Source organism: Theropithecus gelada, chromosome 12 (genome assembly GCF_003255815.1).
Source record: "Theropithecus gelada isolate Dixy chromosome 12, Tgel_1.0, whole genome shotgun sequence".
NCBI classification, from domain to species: domain Eukaryota; kingdom Metazoa; phylum Chordata; class Mammalia; order Primates; family Cercopithecidae; genus Theropithecus; species Theropithecus gelada.
Window position 1 is genome coordinate 30,558,208 of NC_037680.1, and position 22,277 is coordinate 30,580,484.

Sequence of the window (22,277 nt, forward strand, 5' to 3'; positions counted from 1 at the left end):
CAATAAAAACTTAAAAAAAAAAAAAAAGCAATGTTCTAGCCTTGAAATAATATGTTTAGGTATATTTAGGCTATAAATTGAGATTTTTAGATACACATTGGTGGGTAGATCTAAGAATTATTGAGAAGGGAGAATCATTAGGACCACTGGGGACAAGTAAGAGAAAGGAGTCATTGATAGATATAGATTATAGGCTTCATGTTTGCTGAGTAATGTGTGCTTAATGTGGCTGGGCATGGAGGTTCACAACTATAATCTCAGCACTTTGAAAGGTTAAGATGGGAGAATTGCTTGATCCCAGGAGTTTGAGACCAGTCTGGGCAACATAGCAAGACCTCATCTCTACAAAAAATAAACATTAGCCAGGCATGGTGGTGCATACCTGTAGTCCCAGCTACTTAGGAGGCTGAGGTGGGAGGATCACTTGAACCCAGGAGGTAGAGGCTGCAGTAAGCCATGTTTGCACCACTGCATTCCAGCCTGGGTGACAGAGCAAGTCTCTGTCTCAAAACAAAACAAAACAAAACAAAACAAAAAAACATGAATGAGGAAGTTAGAAAGGAATATTGGATTGCAGGTATAAGGCTCTTCATCTAGAAAGGGAAGATGATCTGGGGAGAAGAGATGTAGGATTTAGAGAGGGAAAGATAGAAATTGTGTATTAGTTGGATGAATGGATGAAAGGATGGATGAATTAATACATGAACAAATTATTTCAGATTATATTTATTGAGTGCTAGGTACTATGAATTTATTGCCCAAAGGTAGCAGATCCAGGAGGGTAGCTATAAACATTTCTATAGAAATTTATATGAAATTTCTATAAAAGAGAAGTTTTGGGGTAGCAACCAAGTTGTAAGGCTGTGTGAAGAGGGGTCTGGGTGGGGAAGGGTATTTGTTTTCATTCTGTAATCCCTTAGCACTCTAGATCAGATGGAGAAAATGTCAAATACCAGGGAGGGGGGGCACTTATGAGATGAGATTACAGATGGAACTAATCCCCGTCAGGCTACCTGTCAACTCTGCCACTGCCACTGCACTCAAACACCTATAACCAAACAACAATAAATTAATGAGATACTCATTTTATCAGATCAATAGCATGATAGCAGGGAGGCAGGAGCATTTAATTCTCCATGAAGAGAATGTGTGTGGTTGGATAGTAGATGAGGGAAAGATTTCACAAAAAGGTGTGATTTTAGTCGACTCTTGTTTTTTTTTTTTTTTTTTTTTTTAAGACAGAGTCTCACTCTGTTGCCTAGGCTGGAATGCAGTGGCACAATCTTGGCTTGAATCCGCCTCCCAGGTTCAAGCGATTCTCCTGCCTCAGCCTCCTGAGTAGCTAGGATTACAGGCGTGCACCACCACGCCCGGCTGATTTTTGTATTTTTAGTAGAGAAGGGGTTTCACCATTTCAGCCAGGCTGATCTTGAACTGACCTCAGGTGATCCACTTGCCTCAGCCTTGCAAAGTGTTGGGATTATAGGTGTGAACCACCTGACTCTTATTTATTACTCTTGAAGAAGGTAATTAATATTCTAAATACATGCTGTAAATAAAAGTCTTCAAAGACACAGAGAAGCTGGAGATCTTAGCAAACTGTTCAGAATCTGATGAAGTGGGAGCAATCTGGAGATGAAGAACGAGCAGTGGCCCAATCATGGTAGGCTTCCATGTTATGTCAAAAGTTTTGAAATCCATCCTGTTGCTGATGGGAATGGCCAGAGTATTTTAGGCACAGGAATGACAACGATAAAATCTTACATAACATTTTTGAGCTACTTATAAGGCTGAGGCAGGAGGATCATCTGAACCCAAGAAATTCAGGGCTGCAGTAAATCATGATCACACCACCAATTGCACTCCAGCCCAGGCAACAGAGCAAGGCCTTGTCTTTAAAAATAATAAAATTTTTAAAACATAACATTTTTGGAAGATCAAAGAACCATACATATGAAAGAAATACAAGCAACATGACCCCACCCCCCCCCAGTCCTTTAATTATAAACGGGAAATTATGGGGGGGGAAAAAAAAGCAAAATCCCTGTTCTCACAGAATTTATATTCTAATGGGTAGAGGCAGACAATAAAAAAACCACATACAGCCCGGCACGGTGGCTCAAGTCTGTAATCCCAGCACTTTGGGAGGCCGAGGCGTGTGGATCACGAGGTCAGGAGTTCGAGACCAGCACGGCCAAGATGGTGAAACCCCGTCTCTACTAAAAATACAAAAATTAGCTGGGTGTGGTGGCGGGCGTCTGTAATCCCAGCTGCACCGGAGGCTGAGGCAGAGACTCCCTCGAACCCTGGAGGCAGAGGTTGCAGTGAGCTTAGATCGCCCACTGCACTCCAGCATGGGCGAAAGAAGGAGGCTCCGTCTCAAAAAAAAAAAAAAAAAAGAAAAAAAGAAAAGTAAAAAAAAAAAAAGAAAAGTAAAAAAAAAGAAAAAGAAAAGAGGAGCAGCCTATTAACAGTAAGGATAAATGACTGTCATTGTGTCTCTAGGGAAGAAGCCCGGGCCAAATCCCACCCTTCAACCCCCCAGGGGCCTAAGAGAAGAATGCACATTCTCGGGAGCTACCTAAATCTACTGAATTACAATGCATAAAGGCGGGGCCCAGGAAGCTGCAGTTTAATAACGAATATCCCCAGGCCATTGTTATGTACGCTTAAGACTTGAGAACCATTGGCCTCTCCAACCTTTTCTCACTTCACCTATTAAAAGCCCTGTTTTATGGAGGAGGAAATTGAGGCATAGGTTAATTAACTTGTTAAAGTCACGTGGAACTAGAGCTGGAATCTAGACCTTCTTGAGATACAGCTCTTTTCTTCTTCTTCTTTTTTTTTTTTTTTCCCGAGACGGAGTCTGGCTCTGTTGCCCAGGCTGGAGTGCAGTGGCCGGATCTCAGCTCACTGCAAGCCCCGCCTCCCGGGTTCACGCCATTCTCCTGCCTCAGCCTCCCGAGTAGCTGGGAGTACAGGCGCCCGCCACCACGCCCGGCTAATTTTTTTTGTATTCTAGTAGAGACGGGGTTTCACCGTGTTAGCCAGGATGGTCTCGATCTCCTGACCTCGTGATCCGCCCGTCTCGGCCTCCCAAAGTGCTGAGATTACAGGCTTGAGCCACCGCGCCCGGCCTCTTCTTTTTTTTTGAGAGACGGAGTCTTACTCTTACTCTGTCGCTCAGGCTGGAGTGCAGTGGCGTGATCTCGGCTCACTGCAACCTCCGCCTCCCGGGTTCAAGCGATTCTCCTGCCTCTGCTTTCCAAGTGGCTGGGACTACAGGCGTGCGCCACCACACCCAGCTAATTTTTGTATTTTTTTTTTTTTTAAGTAGAGACGGGGTTTCACCATGTGTTGGCCAGGCTGGTCTCGAACTCCTGACCTCAGGTGACCCGCCCACCTCGGCCTCCCAAAGTGCTTGGATTACAGGTGTGAGCTACTGCGCCCGGCCAACTCTTAGTCTTAAACCTAACAGTACGTTATCTCCTTTTGGTAACTGATTTGTAGCTAAAACTTCAACAAGCACTGGACTTGGAGTTTGAACACTTAGTCTAAAGGTCTACTAAGTTCAGTCTAGTGAGTGTGCGCAATTAAGTCACATTTTGAATTTCAAGTCTCTCGTCTTAGGCAAAACACCACCACCTGATGCTGACCAGGGGGGCGAGACACGGCAGCTGGGCAGGGAAGCGATGCGATCGATAACTCAGGTGCGCCGCTGACTGTTGGATTGGCTCGAACTTCTCCCGCCAGGCCTAACCTACTCCCGCGCACTCCTGGGCCCGCCCCGCCGCCATCTTGGTCTAGGAGGGAGAGCGCCGCACGCGTGAGTAAACAGCCGGAGCAGGGAAAGTCGAGCTCTGGCAGCGTCCGGGTGCTGAGGGGCAGAGGCGGAGAGGACCCTGTCCTGATCTTCCTAGGTGGGATAAATATCGGGGTCACAGTGATAGGCCGCGGGAAGCCCTTAGTCTGCCCACCCTCCGCCCCTTCGCGGCGAGATGCCTCGTTCCCCGGGCTTCTCCCGCCCTCTGCCGATCTCCTCCCTCTGTTGAAAGCTGCCCGGGAAAGTGGTGGCGGGAGCGGGCCCAGGCCCGAATGTGGCGTGGCCTCAGGTTCCTGGTGCCGGGCGCCGGAGGAGGTTCGCGCTGGGGTTTGGTGCTTCGGAGGCCTGGGGTGCAGACGCGGCGTGGCTGTGAGGCTGGGGCGGGCGTGCGGGTGTGAGGGCCGGGCTCACACGGCCGCCGCGGGGCTGTTTCCATCGGTCACTGGATTTTCTCCTCTTCCGGTTCGGGCCTCAGGGTGGCCGACATGACGGCCAGGGGTCAGAGCCCCCTCGCGCCGCTGTTGGAGACTTTGGAAGACCCTTCTGCCTCCCAAGGAGGGCAGACTGACGCTTACCTGAGTCTGACCAGGTGAGGTCCGCCACGGGGCGTTGCTGGGTGGGGGGAGCGCTCTAGACTGGGGAGAAAGAAGGTGGTTGGGAGGGGCGCGTAGAATGAATATGAGTTCTAGAAGTCTGGCAAATGTGAGGACACCCGAGTCGCGGACGCGTTGGGGGGCGGGGGAGATGTATCCTAGGTGACGTTCCCGGGTACTGCTGCTGGTGCGCTTGAGGTGTGTGTTTGGAACGAGGGAGCTTGCACGTGTTTTGCAAGCGAGGGATTTTTAAAAGTTTCGCTTGGAAGTAGTTGTTGGAGGAGGGGTTTTCAGTGTAAACCTCCGATGTGTTGGGAAAATGTGGCTACCCAGAGTTTTTTTTTTTTTTTTTTTTTAACAGCCATAAACTGATTTTTATTAATTGCAAAATGCTTCAAAGTAATTTTCATAGAAATGTACTAAGCTTTTGTAAAACCTTTTGTAAAGGCTTAGTAAATCGTTAGTAACTAGGGATAGGGATCCCCGTTCTGTCTTTTTGGAGTCAGGCTATCACGACTTGCGTATAACAGATGTAAAAAGTTATTCTGAAGGGTTTTCTACTTTCATTTCTGATATATATTGCATTATATATTCTATATGCCTTTAAGGACTTTACCTACTGGGTTAATTCATTTACAAGAGTTAGAAAGTAATTTTTAAAAAGGTGGTGCATGTATTTTAGGGAGTTTTTTTTTTTCCCCCCCCGTCAACTACCTAAACTTGTGTTCTTCCTGCTTTTTAAGTCGTATGACTGGAGAAGAAGGAAAAGAAGTAATTATAGAAATCGAGAAAAAGCTTCCTCGGCTGTACGAAGTTTTAAAGGTATGTATCTGTTTGTTAAATAGTTTTTCACTTTTGGTAGTTTGTTTTTTTTGTTGTTGTTGTTTTGCGGTGGAGTTTCGCTCTTGTTGCCCAGACGAGAGTGCAGTGGCTCGGCCTTGGCTCACTGAAACCTCCGCCTTTCAGGTTCAAGCGATTCTCCTGCCTCAGCCTCCTGAATAGCTGGGATTACAGGCATCCGTCACCACCCCGGCTAATTGTGTATTTTTAGTAGAGAAGAGGGTTCTCCATATTGGTCAGGCTGGTCTCGAACTCCCGACCTCAGGCGACCCTCCTTCCTCGGCCTCCCAAAGTGTTGGGATTACAGGCGTGAGCCACCTTGCTCAGCCACTTTTGGTGGTTTTTAAAAGTTTTGCCGGTTGACTCAAAAGCTTTGAATCTAAAATATAACAGTAGTAATACTGATTATAATACTCTTTATTGTTACTTAAAGCTTCTAAGGTACTTTCTTAATTACCTTACATGCTTTATCACTTAACTCTCCATAGTTCCATGAGATTATTTCTTAATGATCACTTTGCAGGTGAAGAAATTAATTTAATTTGCCTAAGTTGCCTAAGGGCACTTGAATCTGAGTTTGTGCTCTTGAAAGCAGTGATCAGAGATTAACCTGTTTTCTTTCCTTTGGGAATCTACATCTAAGTAAGTGATTTTAAAATTACAGTTGTCTTTGGTCTACTCTGTAGGTAGCATTAATTTCTTTTTCCTCATTCACCCTCAGTTTTTGCTACAACTGTTATCTTTTTTGCTTTAGGGAAATGATGTTTGACATCATACATATGGAGCTGTGTTCGTGTCTTCACTTGCCTACTCAGTGGCTTCCTGACCATCCTTAACATATTTTAAATTTTCTTGTTTTTAGAATGAAAAAGTTGAACTTTATCTCCAATGTTTCTTTGAGTTCTTATTTTTATGATCTTGTTCCTTTTTTTAAAAATATTTTTTGTGTTTTTATTATGACCTTGTTCTTGTGCTTTTATTTTTGTTTTTAATTATTAAAATTGAGGTGGGGATCTTGATAGGTTGCCTAAGCCAGTCTCGAACTCCTGGGTCCAAATGATCCTCCCACCTCAGCCTCCTTAGTAACTGAGATTACAAGTAGGTGCCACCATGCCCAACTTTTATGCTTTTTGTTTGTTTCAGGCACATCTTGCTCTGTCACCCATGCCGGAGTGCAGTTTCACAATCTCAGCTCACTGCAACCTCTGTCTCCCATGTTCAAGTGATTTTCCTGCCTCAGCCTCCTGAGTAGCTGGGATTACAGGCATGCCCTCACCACGTCCGGCTAATATTTTTAGTAGAGACAGGGTTTCATCATGTTGACCAGGTTGGTCTTGAACTCCTGACTTCAGGTGATCCACCCGTCTTGGCCTCCTAAAGTACTGGGATTACAGGTGTGAGCCACCGTGCCCAGCCGTGTGCCTTTAAACAAGTGTTTCATCCAGACACGTATTGTACATTTTAACGTGATTTTTGGCTAAGTATTAACAGAGATACTGCCTACTCTTGGTGTTGTCATAGTCATCAACTTTTTTTGTGTAAGCAGAAACTTTATTGTGTGCTAGTTACTTAATATCGGTGTTTATTCCATTTTCTTTATTGTCATATTCCACATTGTTGTAATTCGATGTAAAGACATGCACTTTCGTATATTGAGCATTTATAGGATCAGGAACTCTATTGCATACTTTTTTTTTGGTTTTTTTTTTTGGCGGGGGACAGAGTTTTGCTCTTGTTGCCCAGGCTGGAGTGCAGTGGCTTGAACACCTCCTGGGTTCAAGCTGTTCTCCTGCCTCAGCCTCCCAAGTAGCTGGGATTACAGGCATGCGCCACCATGCCCGGCTAATTTTTTTTCGTATTTTTAGTAGGGACGGGGTTTCTCCATGTTGGTTGGCCACTGTGCCCAGTCTTATTGCATACATTTTGAGTCAAGTTGCATTGTTTATAAATAGGATTTGTACCTGAAATTATTTGGATACACGTGGAAGGTTGATAATAGGACAATAGCAATTTTAAGCAATGAAAGGATAATTGAATTCTTTCAGAGTAGTAACCATACCAGGTAAAGTAGAACATGTTTCTATGTTGTGTTTAGAGTTCAGCTAGGATTGTGTCTAGGAATCCACAACATTCTTGAAAATGAGACACATTATTGTTAAGGAACACTTTCAAGTAAGTTTAATGAAAATTAATCACAGACATTTACTGGCTGTTATCCAGGAGATATAGTAGTAGCTCTCAAAGTATTAAGCCTTACTTAGTTGCTTACACCTGGTTGCTGTACTATATCCCTTACATTCTGTACTCTAGGGTTTGAATTTTTTGGCTTCGTTTTGTAAATATAGAAGACACTGCAGAGAAGTATCTGCTCATATATTTAACCATTAACATTTGCTATTCTCCTGCTTAGGAATTTGAGGATTCCGTGGATATTTGATTCAAACAGATATGGGGGATTTTGAAGATAAATCCCTTTGGAGTAGGAAATGGTACAAGGAAATGGGGTACAGGGTAAAAGTAAACATACTGAGATCCTCTTTGACAGATTTGGCCTTTTATAGCTTTTACATAAATACTATGAGTTGGACTTTCAATTCTAGATTGACAGCCAGGCAAGGTGGCTCACGCCTGTAATCCCAGCACTTTGGGAGGTCTGAGGCGGGTGGATCACCTGAGGTCAGGAGTTCGAGACCAGCCTGGCCAACATGGTGAAACCCCCATCTCTACTAAAAATACAAAAAATGAGCCAGGCATGGTGGCGCACGCCTGTCATCCCAGCTACTCTTGAACCTGGGAAGCGGAGGTTGCAGTGAGAGATTATTGTAGTGAGTTGAGATTACATCATTGCACTCCAACCTGGTCAACAAGAGCGAAACTCTTGTCTCCAAAAAAAAAAAAAACAATTTCTAGATTGACATGGATTGAAATTCTCTTATGTATAAAGTAAGGTTTAAAAAATTGTTTTATATAACTACTAATTGAGATAATAATAGATACTTTATAAATGTTACATTCTAACCCCTTCCTTCTCCCAGTCTTGGAGGAAGAGATGTCACTCCCCTCTAAAGTTAGGATGTTAGCTTTTGCATTTGAGTCTCTTGTTTACTCAGTGGAAGGGCCTTACTCCCTTTTCCCTGTTACGTCTTTAGCATTTTTCATCTGTTGACCTCTTTTTCTTTGCTTTCATAGGTGTAGAGATATCCTTTATCTTCATTCAGTTGATCTTGATCCAGTTTTCCTCTCCTTTCTTTGCCAAACTGTACACATGGCCTTCTGATTTTATTCCTTGTTTATTTTTGTTTTTTATGCATATTCTCAAGGATTTGTTGGAGTAAAATGTGATGAATTTGTTTGTTCTATAATTGACTTCTGCTTTCTAAAGATTGATTTACAGTTGTGCTTGTTTGTAATAAATGTGGTTTTGTTTTTGTAGACTCACATTTCCAGTCAAAACTCGGAGCTGAGTAGTGCTGCTCTACAAGCCCTGGGGTTTTGCTTATATAATCCCAAAATTACCTCAGAATTATCAGGTAGATAAATTTCTTATGACTGTCAATAGTTTTAGAGTATAAAGTATAAATTTTAAGTATAATTTGATGCTGTTAAAAGTACTATTATCTCTGGATTAGTTTCAGAACCTGTAGTTTAAGGTTTGCTTTTAGGAAAGAATGTTTAGATTATCATCACCTACACGTAGCTCTAACTTTGATACTACAAAATTTGCTCATAAAAATAAGGGGTATTTGACAAAAACTTAGCTGGGCGTAGTGGCGGGCGCCTGTAGTCCCAGCTACTCGGGAGGCTGAGGCAGGAGAATGGCATGAACCCGGGAGGCGGAGCTTGCAGTGAACTGAGATCACGCCACTGCACTCCAGACTGGGAGAGTGAGCGATACTGTCTCAAAAAAAAATAAATAAATAAATAAAAAAAATAAGGGTATTTGCTGGGTGCGGTGTCTCATGCCTGTAATCCCAGCACTTTGGGAGGCTGAGGCGGGCGGATCACCTAAGGTCAGGAGTTGAAGACTAGCCTGGCCAACATGGAGAAACCCCATCTTTACTAAAAATACAAAAAAAATTAGCCGGGCGTTATGGCACGTGCCTGTGATCCCAGCGACTCAGGAGGCTGAGGCAGGAGAATCGCTTGAACGCGGGAGGTGGAGGTTGCAGAGAGCCAAGATGGTGCCATTGCACTCCAGCCTGGGAAGGAAGAGTGAAACTCTGTCTCAAACAAAAATAAAATGAAAAGGGTATTTAAACATGATTGCTGTAAAAATGGAAATTTTTATTCAGGCATATGCACTAAGGAATATGCTGAATTGAAAAGTTCTTTGACATAATGATAAATGTGGGATAATTTGGAACTAAAAGTGGTAATAAAAGCACAGAACCTAATGCTTTCTAAGTTTTCAAGTAGTCTGCATTGTTGTTCCATAGTTAGATGATTTCCATTGTAAAGGAAACTCTTATCTTTAGAAAAGGAAAGTTAGGAATAAAGATGTCAAAGTTGTTACCATCTGTTTTTGAGGGAAAAGCTGCTGCTTGCTCTTTTTTATACATGGAAGTGTTAACAACCTAAAGCAGGAGTTGTTCATTTTGGAGCAGAGATGCAGGATTGAAAACATCTTACCAAAAATTGTCTTGTATGTTCAAACCTACAGTGATATCTGTAGTTACTTCAGTTGCACAAGAAAGTCTGATTTGGTGTCTGTTGTTTATTTTCTCTCAGTATACCTTCCCCTCTAATCTGAATTTTGTGTTTTGGGGAGAAGTTTGGTATCAGCATTGGTTCTCTGATCTATTCTCTGGATATACTTTTAATTTTATGATTGATGAGTATATTGTTTTCTCTAGTTTTATATTTGAGACTTTAAAGAGTATCAACTATTCTATACAAAATTAAAACTGCTTGTTTTTCAGAGGCAAATGCTCTAGAATTGCTTTCAAAATTGAATGATACCATTAAGAGTTCAGACAAAAATGTACGTACCAGAGCACTTTGGGTGATATCTAAGCAGACATTTCCCTCTGAAGTGGTTGGCAAAATGGTGAGTATAGTTTTTGGGTATGCCATCTTAACTATATGCCAATTAAAAAACAACTATAATGCCAATAAAAACAGTTCAGGCTTATTTCATTTGTATTTATTTGGTTTGTTTTTTAGGTATCCAGTATAATTGATTCATTAGAAATACTATTTAATAAAGGAGAGACGCATTCTGCTGTTGTTGATTTTGAAGCGTTAAATGTTATCATAAGGTATGCATTTGGATGCCGTGCAAATTGAAGAATAGTTTTCATAAGTTTAGCTGAAGGAGAGGGCTTTTGGAATTTAAATGAGAGACAGACATTAAAAGGGGGAAATGTCATTTACACCAAAAGACTCAAGGACAAGAAGTAACAGAAAGAAGATGGAAGTAGATGTGCATGGGTTACTAGGTGTTTAAAATTTTTACTGGGACCATGTTCAAGGTGAAGTCTTGGTTATGTTCCTACTAGTAACATACACAGTTCGGGTTTGAAAAATATCTCTGTTAAAGCTTGTTGTAAGGGTTTTAAAAATAATGTAAAAAAAATAAGTGGGCTTAGGGGTTGTTTAGAAAGGCAATCAGTGTTTAGCAGGGAATAGGAGAGTACCTTCTTCATTTTTGTTATAACAGGCACGCCAACAGCATAAACTCTTTTTTTTTTTTTAAGTGTAAACTCTTTGATGACATGATTTCTGTCTTCCCTGTTTTTTGTTCTTTAAAGTTTTCTTGTTGAGTTACTTGCTTTAACTTGCCCACTGTTGAATGCTCTGATTGATGCTAAGATTATGTCATCGTTCTCTGGCTATCCTCTTCTGTAACAATGATGAATTTAGCATAACAATAAGTAATACAGTTGGCCCTTTGTAGGTTCTGCATCCTTGTATTTAACCAATTGAGGGTTGAAAGTCTCAGAAAAATTGCATCTGTATTGAACATGTACGGACTTTGATTTTCTTGTCATTATTTCCTAAACAGTACAGTTTAACAACTACTTACTTAGCACTTACATTGTATTAGCTATTATCAGTAATCTAGAAATGATTTAAAGTATAGGGGAAGATGTGCATAAGTTATATGCAAATACAGTCGTGTCACATAATGATGGAAATACATTCTGAAGAATGCATCATTATATAATTTCATCATTGTGCAAACATAGAGTGGACTTACACAAACCTAGAGGGGAGAGCCTACTATATACCTAGGCTGCATGGTACAACCTGTTGCTCCCAGGCTACAGACCTGTACAGTGTATTACTGTACTGGATGTTGTAGGCACTTCTAACACAATACTGTTTGTGTACCTAAACATAGAAAAGGTACAGTAAAAATATGATAAAAAAGATTAAAAAATGGTACACCTGTATCTGGCGCTTACCACGGATGGAGGTTTTAGGACTAAAGTTTCTTTGGGTGAGTCAGTGAAGGAGTGATGAGGGAATGTGAAGGTCTGGGATGTTACTGTGCACTATTGTAGATTATTCATAAAGACTGTACACTTATGCTACACTAAATCTATAAAAACATTTTAAAAATAGTCTCTACTTTCTGTAACTTTTTTTGAGACAATCACACTGTTGTTCAGGCTGGAGTGTAGTGGGGCGATATCGGCGCTCTGCAACCTCCACCCCCCAGGTTCAAGTAATTCTTGTGCCTCAGCTTCCTGAGTAGCTGGGATTATAGGCGCCCGCCACCACGACCGGCTTATTTTTGTATTTTTAGCAGAAATGGGATTTTGCCATGTTGGCCAGGCGTTGAACTCCTGACCTCAGGTGATCCACCCACCTCAGCCCCCCAAAGTGCTGGGATTGCAGGTGTGAACCACTGTGCCTGGCCAGCCTATTGTAACTTTAGACTTTAAAGTTTTAAAACTTTTTGACTTTTGTAAGAATAATTAGCTTTGGCTGGGCACAGTGGCTCATGCCTGTAATCCCAGAACTTTGGGAGACCCAGGTGGGCAGATTACCTGAGGTCAGCAGCGTGAGAGCAGCCTGGCCAACATGGTGAAACCCCATCTCTACTGAAAATACAAAATTAGCTGGGCGTGGTGATGTGTGCCTGTAATCTTCAGCTATATGGGAGACTGAGGCATGAGAATCACTTGCACCCAGGAGGCAGAGGTTGCAGTGCGCTGAGATCGTGCCACTGCACTCCAGCTTGGGTGACAGAGAGACTTGGTCTCAAAAAAAAAAAAAAAAGAAGAATACTTAGCTTAAAACACAAACATACAATTGTACAAAATTATTTTCCCTCGTTAAATCCTTATTCTAGGAGCCTTAATTTTTAATTTATTTATTTATTTTTGACTTTCATAACTTTTTGGTTAACAACATAACACATCAGCCTAGGGCCTCTTGCAGGGTCAGGATCCTTATCAGTGTCTCCCACCACCACATCTTGTCATACTAAAACTTGTTCAAGGGCAATAACATGCATGGAGCTGTCATCTGTGGTTAATGCTGCCTTCTGGAGTATCTGCCGAAGGACCCCTCAAGGCTACTTTACAGTTAACTTTTTAAAAATAGAAGTAGGAGTAAACTCTAATAATAAAAATTATAGTGTGGTATATACATAAACCGGTAACATAGTCATTTAAAAAAAAAATTTTTTTTTATTACTATTTTTTGTGTGTGTGACAGAGTCTTGCTCTGTCGCCAGGCTGGAACACAGTGGTGAGGTCTTGGCTCACTGCAACCTCTGCCTCTCGGATTCAAGCTATTCTGCCTCAGCCTCTCAAGTAGCTGGGATTACAAGCAAGTGCCACCACGCCCAGCTAAGTTTTGTATTTTTAGAAGAGACAGGGTTTCACCATGTTAGGATAGTCTCCATCTCCTGACCTCATGATCCCCCCTGCCTCGGTCTCCCAAAGTGCTGAGATTACAGGTGTGAGCCACCGCACCTGGCCGGTCATTTCTTATCATTATCTTATAGTACAGTAATGTCCTGTATATAATTGTGCTGTACTTTTATGTGAATGAGAGTGCAGTAGATTTGTTGGTTTACACCATTGTTATCAGAAACATGAATAATGTATTGCACTGCAATGTTACAACAGCTACAATGTCACTAGGTGATAGGAACTTGTCAGGTCCCTTAAAATCTTACTGGACCACTATTGTGAATGTGCTGCGTTTTTAACCAAAACGTTTGTTTGTGGTACATGACTATACCGTCCTTTTTATATCAGACCTGAGCATTATTGTGAGGTCCTAGAACCAGTACCCCAGGGATACTGAGGGGTGACTGTAATATTTCAATCTTAAGACAAGATTAGTTCTTTTAAAAAAATTTACAAAATTAATAATGTGCAAATTAGTAAAAATTGTATCTATTTCTTGTGTGCAAATGCGTATTTGTATATATTCTAAAACAAATGGGCCGTACTGTGTATATTTTTGTGTGTCACATATTTTACTGCTTGTTAAGACTTAAAACGTGACGTCACGCTAATTATTCGTTGATTTCTTTATTGTAGGCTAATTGAACAAGCCCCAACTCAAATGGGAGAAGAGGCAGTGAGGTGGGCAAAACTGGTCATACCTTTAGTGGTTCATTCAGCACAAAAGGTACATTTGCGGGGAGCAACTGCTTTGGAGATGGGAATGCCATTATTGCTTCAGAAACAGCAAGAAATAGCATCTATTACAGAGCAACTTATGACTACTGTGAGTGTTCTTTTATGTAAGAATTTTCTGGATACTGCATCAGAAGGTTTTGCACTAAGCTTAAAATTCAGTCTGGGGGCCAGGTATAGTGGCTCTCACCTGTAGTCCCAATGCGGGAGGCTGGGAGGCTGAGGTGGGAGGATTGCTTGAGGCCAGGAGTTCCAGACCCATCTGGGTAACAGAGTGAGACCCATCTCTACAAAATATCTTAAAAATTAGCTGGGCGTGGTGGCATGCGCCTGTAGTCTCAGATGCTTGGGAGGCTAAGGCGGGAGGATTGCTTGACCAGAAATTTGAGGCTGCAGTGAGCTATGATCTCACCACTGCATTCTAGCCTGGCTGAGTGAGAGCCTGTCCCCACCCCCCCAAAAAAAATCTGGGCATATTGGTATAGTTGCACTATGATCTAGGATTTTAGCTTTGAATCACAACATTAAGAATTGCATAAGTTAGCATAGGCACCTTGCTTATTACATAGTAGTAAGGAGGGGAGCTATCTATTGTTACTAAAATCCAGACATTTTACTTCGTTCCCGATAAATAGGAAATAGGAATTGTATTGCTGAAAGAGGGAGAGCATTAACTGATTCACTCATGTTTGGGTTGTTACTGTATAATCCTAGGAGATACAAATTTAATGTACATAAACTTACCTAGTCTCTATAGTTTTCTAGTTATTACTTGCCACAGGTTTTAGGTTTTCTAACCATTGTTCTTGTAACATATTTACTGGGCATCTGATATATGTAGTGCTTTGTTGCAGGCGCTGTAAATATAGCAGTGAACAAAAGAGGCTTGATGGAGCTTATTTTCTTGTGGGAGAGATAATTAAGTACATAGTGTAGTAAGTGAAGAGCGCTAAGGAGAAGAGCAAGGACTGGAGAGTGCCGTGAGAAAGGAATGTAAGGTGGTTAGAGAAGGCAAAGGAAAGGACATTTGAACAGTGATTTGAAGGCAGAGGAGTTACCCATGTGGATAATGTAGGGTAACTTCATACCAGACAAGAGAACCATGAGGGCAAAAGGCCCGTCTCTAATGGTTGTGTACCTGGTTGGTGTTCTGGGAACACTGGGCAGTATGACAGTAGTGGAGTGAATTAGAGAGACGAAAAGAGGGCCCAATCACATAGGACCATGGCGGGAACCATTGTAAAGATGGATTTTTTACTCTAGGTTACATGGAAAGCCATATTTGAAGGCCTTGTTTTATTTTTTGTTTTAAGAGACAAGGTCTCACTATATTAACCAAGCAGATCTTGAACTCCTGGGCTCAAGCAGTCCTCCCACTTTAGTCTCCCAAAGTTTTGGGATGACAGGCGTGAGCCACCACACACCCAGCCCCTAAAACCTGGGCTTTTACTTGCTTAAAATGCAGAAGACTTCTTGGTAATGTTCAGTATGACAAAGTAACTTGAGTGTCTTCATAAATAGCTTTATTCTGATGAACTCATTTTTTAGTAACATATATATACATATAAATTTTATTTTTTTTTTTTTTTTTTTTTTTTTTTTGAGACAGTTTTGCGATTGTTGCCCAGGCTGGAGTGCAGTGACGCGGTCTCAGCTCACTGTAGTCTCCACCTCTTGGGTTCAGGTGATTCTCCTGCCTCAGCAGGAGTAGCTGGGATTATAGGCACCTGCCACCATGCCCGACTGATATTTGTATTTTTAGTAGAGATGGGGTTTCACCATATTGGCCAGGCTGGTCTCGAACTTTTGACCTTGTGATCTGCCTGCCTCAGCCTCCCAAAGTGCTGAGATTACAGGCGTGAGCCACTGTGCCTGACCATAAAATCCCTTTTGTAACCCATTTATCAAGCTTGCAACAAAGCATATATGAAATTCTTTATATAAATTTGAGCTAAAAATTATTTCACGTGTCTGTTGATTATGAAGCTATTAATGTATTTTTTCATTATTAGTGTGAAAATATTAATACAGTGCCATTTAAACTAGTTAATGATATGCATGCTGACATTTTTAGGGTAAAGTATATTGTTAGGAAAAAAGTTGGATTGATGGATGGTAGGATGGCCAGATAGGTGATAAGACCAACATAGTAAAGTGTTAATGATAGCATCTGGGTGTTTGTATTAGAGCATTTACTGTAAAAACTCCTTCACATTTGCTCTATGCTTCAGCTTTTCTTGTGGAGTTTTTTGGGAGGGGTAATTTTTTTTTTTTTTTTTTTTTTTTTTTGAGACAGTCTCACTCTGTCACCCAGGCTGGAGTGCAGTGGCACGTTCTCTGCTTTCTGCACCCTCCGCCTCCTGGGTTCAAGCAATTCTCATGCCTTAGCCTCCCGAGTAGTAGGAATTACAGGCGCCTGCCACCACACCCAGCTAATTTTTGTATTTTTAGTAGAGATGGGGTTTCACTGTATTGGCCAGGCTGGTCTTGAACTCCTGACTTCAGGTGATCTGCCTGCCTTGGCCTCCCAAAGTGCTGGGATTACAGGCTTGACCCACTGCACCTGGCCTTGGGTGGGGTAATATTTTTATCATGGAGAAAACTGGTTGAATCAGTTTTTGAAAATTATTCCTAGACTTTGATATTGGATTTTTTTTTTTCAAAGAGTCTGTTTGGTAAATTAATTGCTTTTGTTTGCAGAAATTAATCTCAGAACTCCAGAAGCTATTTATGAGTAAAAATGAGACTTACGTGTTAAAATTATGGCCTTTGTTTGTCAAACTACTTGGAAGGGTAAGTGCCCAGTTAATGAACAGTCCACAATTTTTACATGCTGGACTCTTTCTTTTCTTACCTTTCTTTGTACACTTGATGCTCATTATTTCCTTTGTACAGCTGATGCTCATTATTTCATGCTTACTAAAATTCATTTGTAAATCTGAAATCAGTACTTGCATTGCTTTTGCCATCATTTGTAGACACCCAGGGTGGCAAAGAATTGGAGTCACAATGTACGTGTTTCCAGCTGAGGTCAAGCAAAGTTACGCTCTGCCTTTTTGTTTTAGTTCTCATACCTTAAACAGGTGTCCTTTTTATAATTCCTGTAATGCCACATTTTTCACTTTTCTGTGCTTTTCCTGGTGGTTTACTGGTTAAATTTGGGACCCAAAGCCTGGGTCCAGATGCTGTCTAGTTTGTGTTCCTAAGCAAAAGAAGGCTGTGATATACCCAATGATGAAAATAAACTTTGTTCAGGCACGATTTATAGAGCTACTGGCTGTGAATTTGATGTTAGTGATTCAGTAATGTAAAATATCTTCTAATAGATAGATGTTAAACAGGTTATATATTGAACAGCTGACAAAAGTGTGTCCATAGACTCAAAGAAACCTAACTGTGTATTTCCCATGGGAGTGATTGCTCAGTATTTGCTAATTTAGTTTCCAGGCTATTTTATATAATAGAAAACCATAACTACTATGAATAATGAGCGAGAATCAACTGTATGTTCAATGATTAAGCAGGTTTTAGGTGGTAGGGGGTGTGCTGCTTTTATTGTGTTCTAACCATTTGTTGTTTTTTTTTTTTTTTTTTGAGACGGAGTCTCGCTCTGTCGCCCAGGCTGGTGTGCAGTGGCTGGATCTCAGCTCACTGCAAGCTCCGCCTCCCGGGTTCACGCCATTCTCCGGCCTCAGCCTCCCGAGTAGCTGGGACTACAGGCGCCCGCCACCTCGCCCGGCTAGTTTTTTGTATTTCTTAATAGAGACGGGGTTTCACCGTGTTAGCCAGGATGGTCTCGATCTCCTGACCTCGTGATCCGCCCGTCTCGGCCTCCCAAAGTGCTGGGATTACAGGCTTGAGCCACCGCGCCCGGCCATGTTCTAACCATTTGTAAATGAAGAATTCAATGGCATTAAATCTATTCATAATGTTGTAAGCATCACCACTATCTATACCCAAAACTTGTGCATCATCCCCAACAAAAACTGTACCCATTAAGCAGTAAACTCCCTCTGCCCTCCTCCCCCACCCAGACATCACCCTTTTGTTCTACTTTCAGTCTCTACGAATTTGCTTATTCTAGGTACCTCATAAAAGTGAAATTATAACATATTTGCTCCTCTGTGTCTGGCTTATTTCACTAAGCATAAAGTTTTTTTATTTTTTTTGAGACAGAGTTTCACTCTTGTTGCCCAGGCTGGAGTGCAATGGTGTGATCTCAGCTCACTGCAACCTCTGCCTCGTGGGTTCAAGCAATTCTCCTGCCTCAGCCTCCTGAGTAGCTGGGACTACAGGCATGTGCCTCTATGCCCGGCAAATTTTTGTGTTTTTAGTAGAGACAGGAAGGATGATCTTGATCTCCTGACCTCGTGATCTGCCCACCTCGGCCTCCCAAAGTGCTGGGATTATAGGCATGTGCCACCGTGCCTGGCAGCATAAAGTTTTTAAGATTTATCCATGTCATAACATATATTAAAGTTGCATTCTTATGGCTGAGTCATTGTATATAACACATTTTGTGTATCTGTTGAGAGACATTTAGGTTGTTTCTACCTTTTGGCTATTGTGAATAATGTTGCTGTAAACACCAGTGTACAAATCTGTCAGAGTTACCGCTTTCAGTTTTTTGGGTATATATTTAAGAGTGGAATTGCTGGGTTATGTAGTAATTCTATGTTGAACTTTTTGAGAAAGCCTCAAACTCTTTCTTTTTTTGAGACAAGGTCTGGCTCTGTCTGTCACCCAGGCTGGAGTGCAGTGGCACAACCTCACTCACTTCAACCTGTCTCCCAGGCTCAAACCATCCTCCCACCTCAGCCTCCCGATTACTTGGGACTACCACCCTGCCCAGCTGAATTTTTTTTTTTCCATATTTTTTGTAGAGATGGGATTTTGCCATGCTGCTCAGGCTGGTTTCCAACTCAAGTGATCCGCTCGCCTCAGCCTCCAAAATTGCTGGTTTACAGGCATGAGCCACTTGGACCAGCCAGCACCAAACTCTTCTGTAGCAGCTGCACCATTTTACATTCCCACCCGTAATGCACTAGGGTTCCACTTTCTTAACATCCTCACCAACACTTTTTATTTTCCTTTTTGTTTTTGATAGCCATTCTAGTGAATGTGAAGTGGGATTGATTTGGTATAGATTTGCATTTCTCTGATTACTAGTGATGTTGAACATCTTTTCACTTGGTTCTTGGCTGCTTTAATTGTCTGTGGAGAAATGTCTTAAGGCCTTGGTCCATTTTTGAGTAGGTTTGAATTTTTGTTGAGTTGTAGTTCTTTATATGTTTTTGATATTCATCCCGTATCAGTTATGTGATTTGCAAATATTTGTTTCCATTCTATAGGTTCTCTTTTGCTTTCTTGGCAATATCCATTGCACAGTTTTTAATTTTGGCATATTTTGTATATTTTTTGTTATTGCTCGTACTTGACTTCATATTCATGAAGTTGTTGCAAAATCCAATGTCATTTTTGTTTCCCAATGCGTTCTTGTAAGAATTTTCCAGTTTTAGATCTTGAATATAGATCTTTGAACCATTTTGAGTGAATATTTGGATATGGTGTAAGGTGAGAGTCCAGGTTCATCCTTTTGCGTGTAGATGTTCAGATTCCTCAGTACCATTTATTGAAAAGGTTGTTTTTATTAAATCCTTTTGGTACCCCCTTTTTTTTTGTTTTTTGAGACAGTCTTACTCTGTTGCCAAGGCTGCAGTGCAGTGGCATGATCTCGGCTCAGTGCAACCTCTGCCTCCTGGGTTCAAGCAATTCTGCCTCAGTCTCCCAGGTAGCTGGGATTACAGGTGCCCACCACCTTGCTCGGCTAATTTTTTTTCTTTTTTGTATTTTTATTAGAGATGGGGTTTTACCACATTGGCCAGGCTGGTCTCGAACTTCTGAGCTCAAGAGATCCACCCGCCTCGACCTCCCAAAGTTCTGGGATTACAGGCATGAGCCACCGCACCTGGCCTTTGGTGGCCTTTTGAAAATCAGTTGAACACAGGTGCAAAGATTTATATCCAAGCTCAGTATTCTGTGCTGTTAGTGTGTATGGCTGTCCTTATGTAGTTACCGTATGTATTAATTACTGTAGCTTTATACTGCGTTTGGAAGTCAGTCAGTGTGAGTTGTCTGGTTTTCTTATTTTTCAGGATTGTTTTGGCTTTTTAATTTAAAAAAAATTTTTTTTTTTTTTTTGAGCTGGAGACTCTCCCTGTCGCCCAGACTGGAGTGCAGTGGCGTGATCTCAGCTCACTGCAACCTCCGCCTCCTGGGTTCAAGTGATTTTCCTGCCTCAGCCTCCTGAGTAGCTGGGACTGCAGTTGCACACCACCACGCCTGGCTGAAGTTTTGTATTTTTAGTAGAGATGGTGTTTCACCATATCGGCCAGGCTGGTCTCGAACTCCTGACCTTGTAATCTGCCCGCCTTGGCCTCCCAAAGTGTTGGGATTACTCATGTGAGCCACCACGCTGGCTGTTTTGGCTTTTTGAGGCTCTTTGCAATTCTGTGTTAATTTGACGATAGACTTCTTTATCTGTGAAAAAGACAGTTGAAATCATGGTAGGGATTGTGATGAATCTGCGTATAATGCCTTGAGTAGTTAGCATTTCATTGATGTTAAGTCTTTCTACCAATGAGCAGATGTCTTTCCATTTGTTTAGGCTTTTTTTTTTTTTTTTTTTTTTTTTTGAGACAGAGTCTTTCTGGCTATAGTGCTGTGGCGCAGTCTTGGCTCACTGTAACCTCAGCCTCCTGGGTTCAAGTGATTCTCCTGCCTTGGCCTCCCGAGTAGCTGGGATTATAGGCGCCTGCCACCATGCCTGACTCGTTTTTGTATTTTTAGTAGAGACGGGATTTTACCACGTTGGCCAGGCTGGTCTCAAACTCATGACCTAAAGCAGTCCACCCGCCTTGGCCTCCCAGAGTGCTGGGATTACAGGAGTCAGCCACTGTGCCAGGCCTAGGTCTTTAGTTTCTTTCAGCAGTGCTTTGTAGTTTTCATCTTGTGTCTAACTTCTTGGGCTAGATCTGTTACGAAGTATTTCCTTTAGCTTTTGTAGCTAACTTGTATGTTTTTTGTTTTCTAATCCATTTTTTATTTTATTTTATTTTATTTTTTTTTTTTATTTTATTTTTTTTGAGACAGAGTCTCGCTCTGTCGCCCCGGCTGGAGTGCAGTGGCGTGATCTCGGCTCACTGCAAGCTCCGCCTCCTGGGTTCACGCCATTTGCCTGCCTCAGCCTCCCGAGTTGCTGGGACTACAGGCACCTGCCACGCCCAGCTAATTTTTTGTATTTTTAGTAGAGACGGGGTTTCACCGTGTTAGCCAGGATGGTCTCGATCTCCTGACCTCATGATCCGCCCGTCTCGGCCTCCCAAAGTGCTGGGATTACAGGTGTGAGGCACCGCGCCCTGCCTTCCATTTTTTTTTTTTGTTGGTTTATAGTGTGTTAAGATTATATGTGGTTTATAGCCTGTTAGGAGTGTTAGTGTTTATGTAATTTTTTATTTGTGATGCATTACTTGTCATTTTTCCATTTTGTACTTTATTTTCCTTTTTTTCTTCTTTTTGAGACAGAGTTTCAGGCTTGTTGCCCAGGCTGGAGTGCAGGCATGATCTCGGCTCACTGCAACCTCGGCCTCCTGGGTTCAAGTGATTCTCCTGTCTTAGCTTGCCGAGTAGCTGGGATTACAGGCATGTGCCACCACGCCTGGCTGATTTTTGTGTTTTTAGTGGAAAAGGGATTTCTCCATATTGGCCAGACTGGTCTCGAACTCCCGACCTTAGGTGATCCACCTGCCTTGACCTCCCAAAGTGCTAGGATTACAGGTGTGAGCCACCGTGCCTGGCCTATTTTTTTTTTCCTCCTGAGCTCATATTTTTCTTTTGGTTTAATAGTTTTCTCATTTAAATCTTACATAATATTTGGAAGTAATTCAGAAGCTATCCGATGGTTTTCTGCTGGCTGTGGTGGCTCACGTCTGTAATCCCAGCACTTTGGGAGGCTGAGGCAGGTGGGTCATTTGAGGTCAGGAGTTAGATACCAGCCTGGCCAGCATGGCAAAACCTTATCTCTACTAAAAATATAAAAATTAGACTGGTCCTGGTGGCTCACTCCTGTAATCCCAGCACTTTGGGAAGCCGAGGTGGACGGATCACCCTGAGTTCCAGAGATCGAGACCAGCCTGGCCAGCATGGTGAAACCCTGCCTCAACTAAAAATACAATAATTAGCTAGGCATGGTGGCATGCACCTGTAATCCCAGCTACTTGGGAGGCTGAGGCAGGAGAATCACTTAAACCTAGGAGGCAGAGGTTGCAGTGAGCTGAGATCCAGCCATTGCACTCCAGCTTGGGTGACAGAGCCAGACTCCCATTGCAAACAAAACAAAACAAAACAAAAATTGGCTGG

General features: G+C 42.1%; 1 protein-coding gene across 2 annotated transcripts in view; it reads left to right on the forward strand.

The window, feature by feature from the left end:
• The first annotated feature begins 3,778 nt into the window (after positions 1–3,778).
• The window catches only part of RIF1 (replication timing regulatory factor 1), a 63,501-nt gene continuing 45,002 nt past the window's right edge, over positions 3,779–22,277 (forward strand). Inside the window, exons 1-8 of one of the 2 annotated variants that reach the window (XM_025405198.1) lie at positions 3,805–3,826; positions 4,299–4,412; positions 5,160–5,238; positions 8,690–8,786; positions 10,176–10,303; positions 10,420–10,514; positions 13,761–13,950; positions 16,560–16,652. In XM_025405198.1, coding sequence (XP_025260983.1) covers positions 4,309–4,412; positions 5,160–5,238; positions 8,690–8,786; positions 10,176–10,303; positions 10,420–10,514; positions 13,761–13,950; positions 16,560–16,652 — 786 coding nt within the window. In that variant the 5' untranslated portion in view covers positions 3,805–3,826; positions 4,299–4,308. Of the gene's footprint in view, positions 4,413–5,159; positions 5,239–8,689; positions 8,787–10,175; positions 10,304–10,419; positions 10,515–13,760; positions 13,951–16,559; positions 16,653–22,277 lie in introns of both variants that reach the window. The other variant, XM_025405199.1, reaches the window with a different exon arrangement.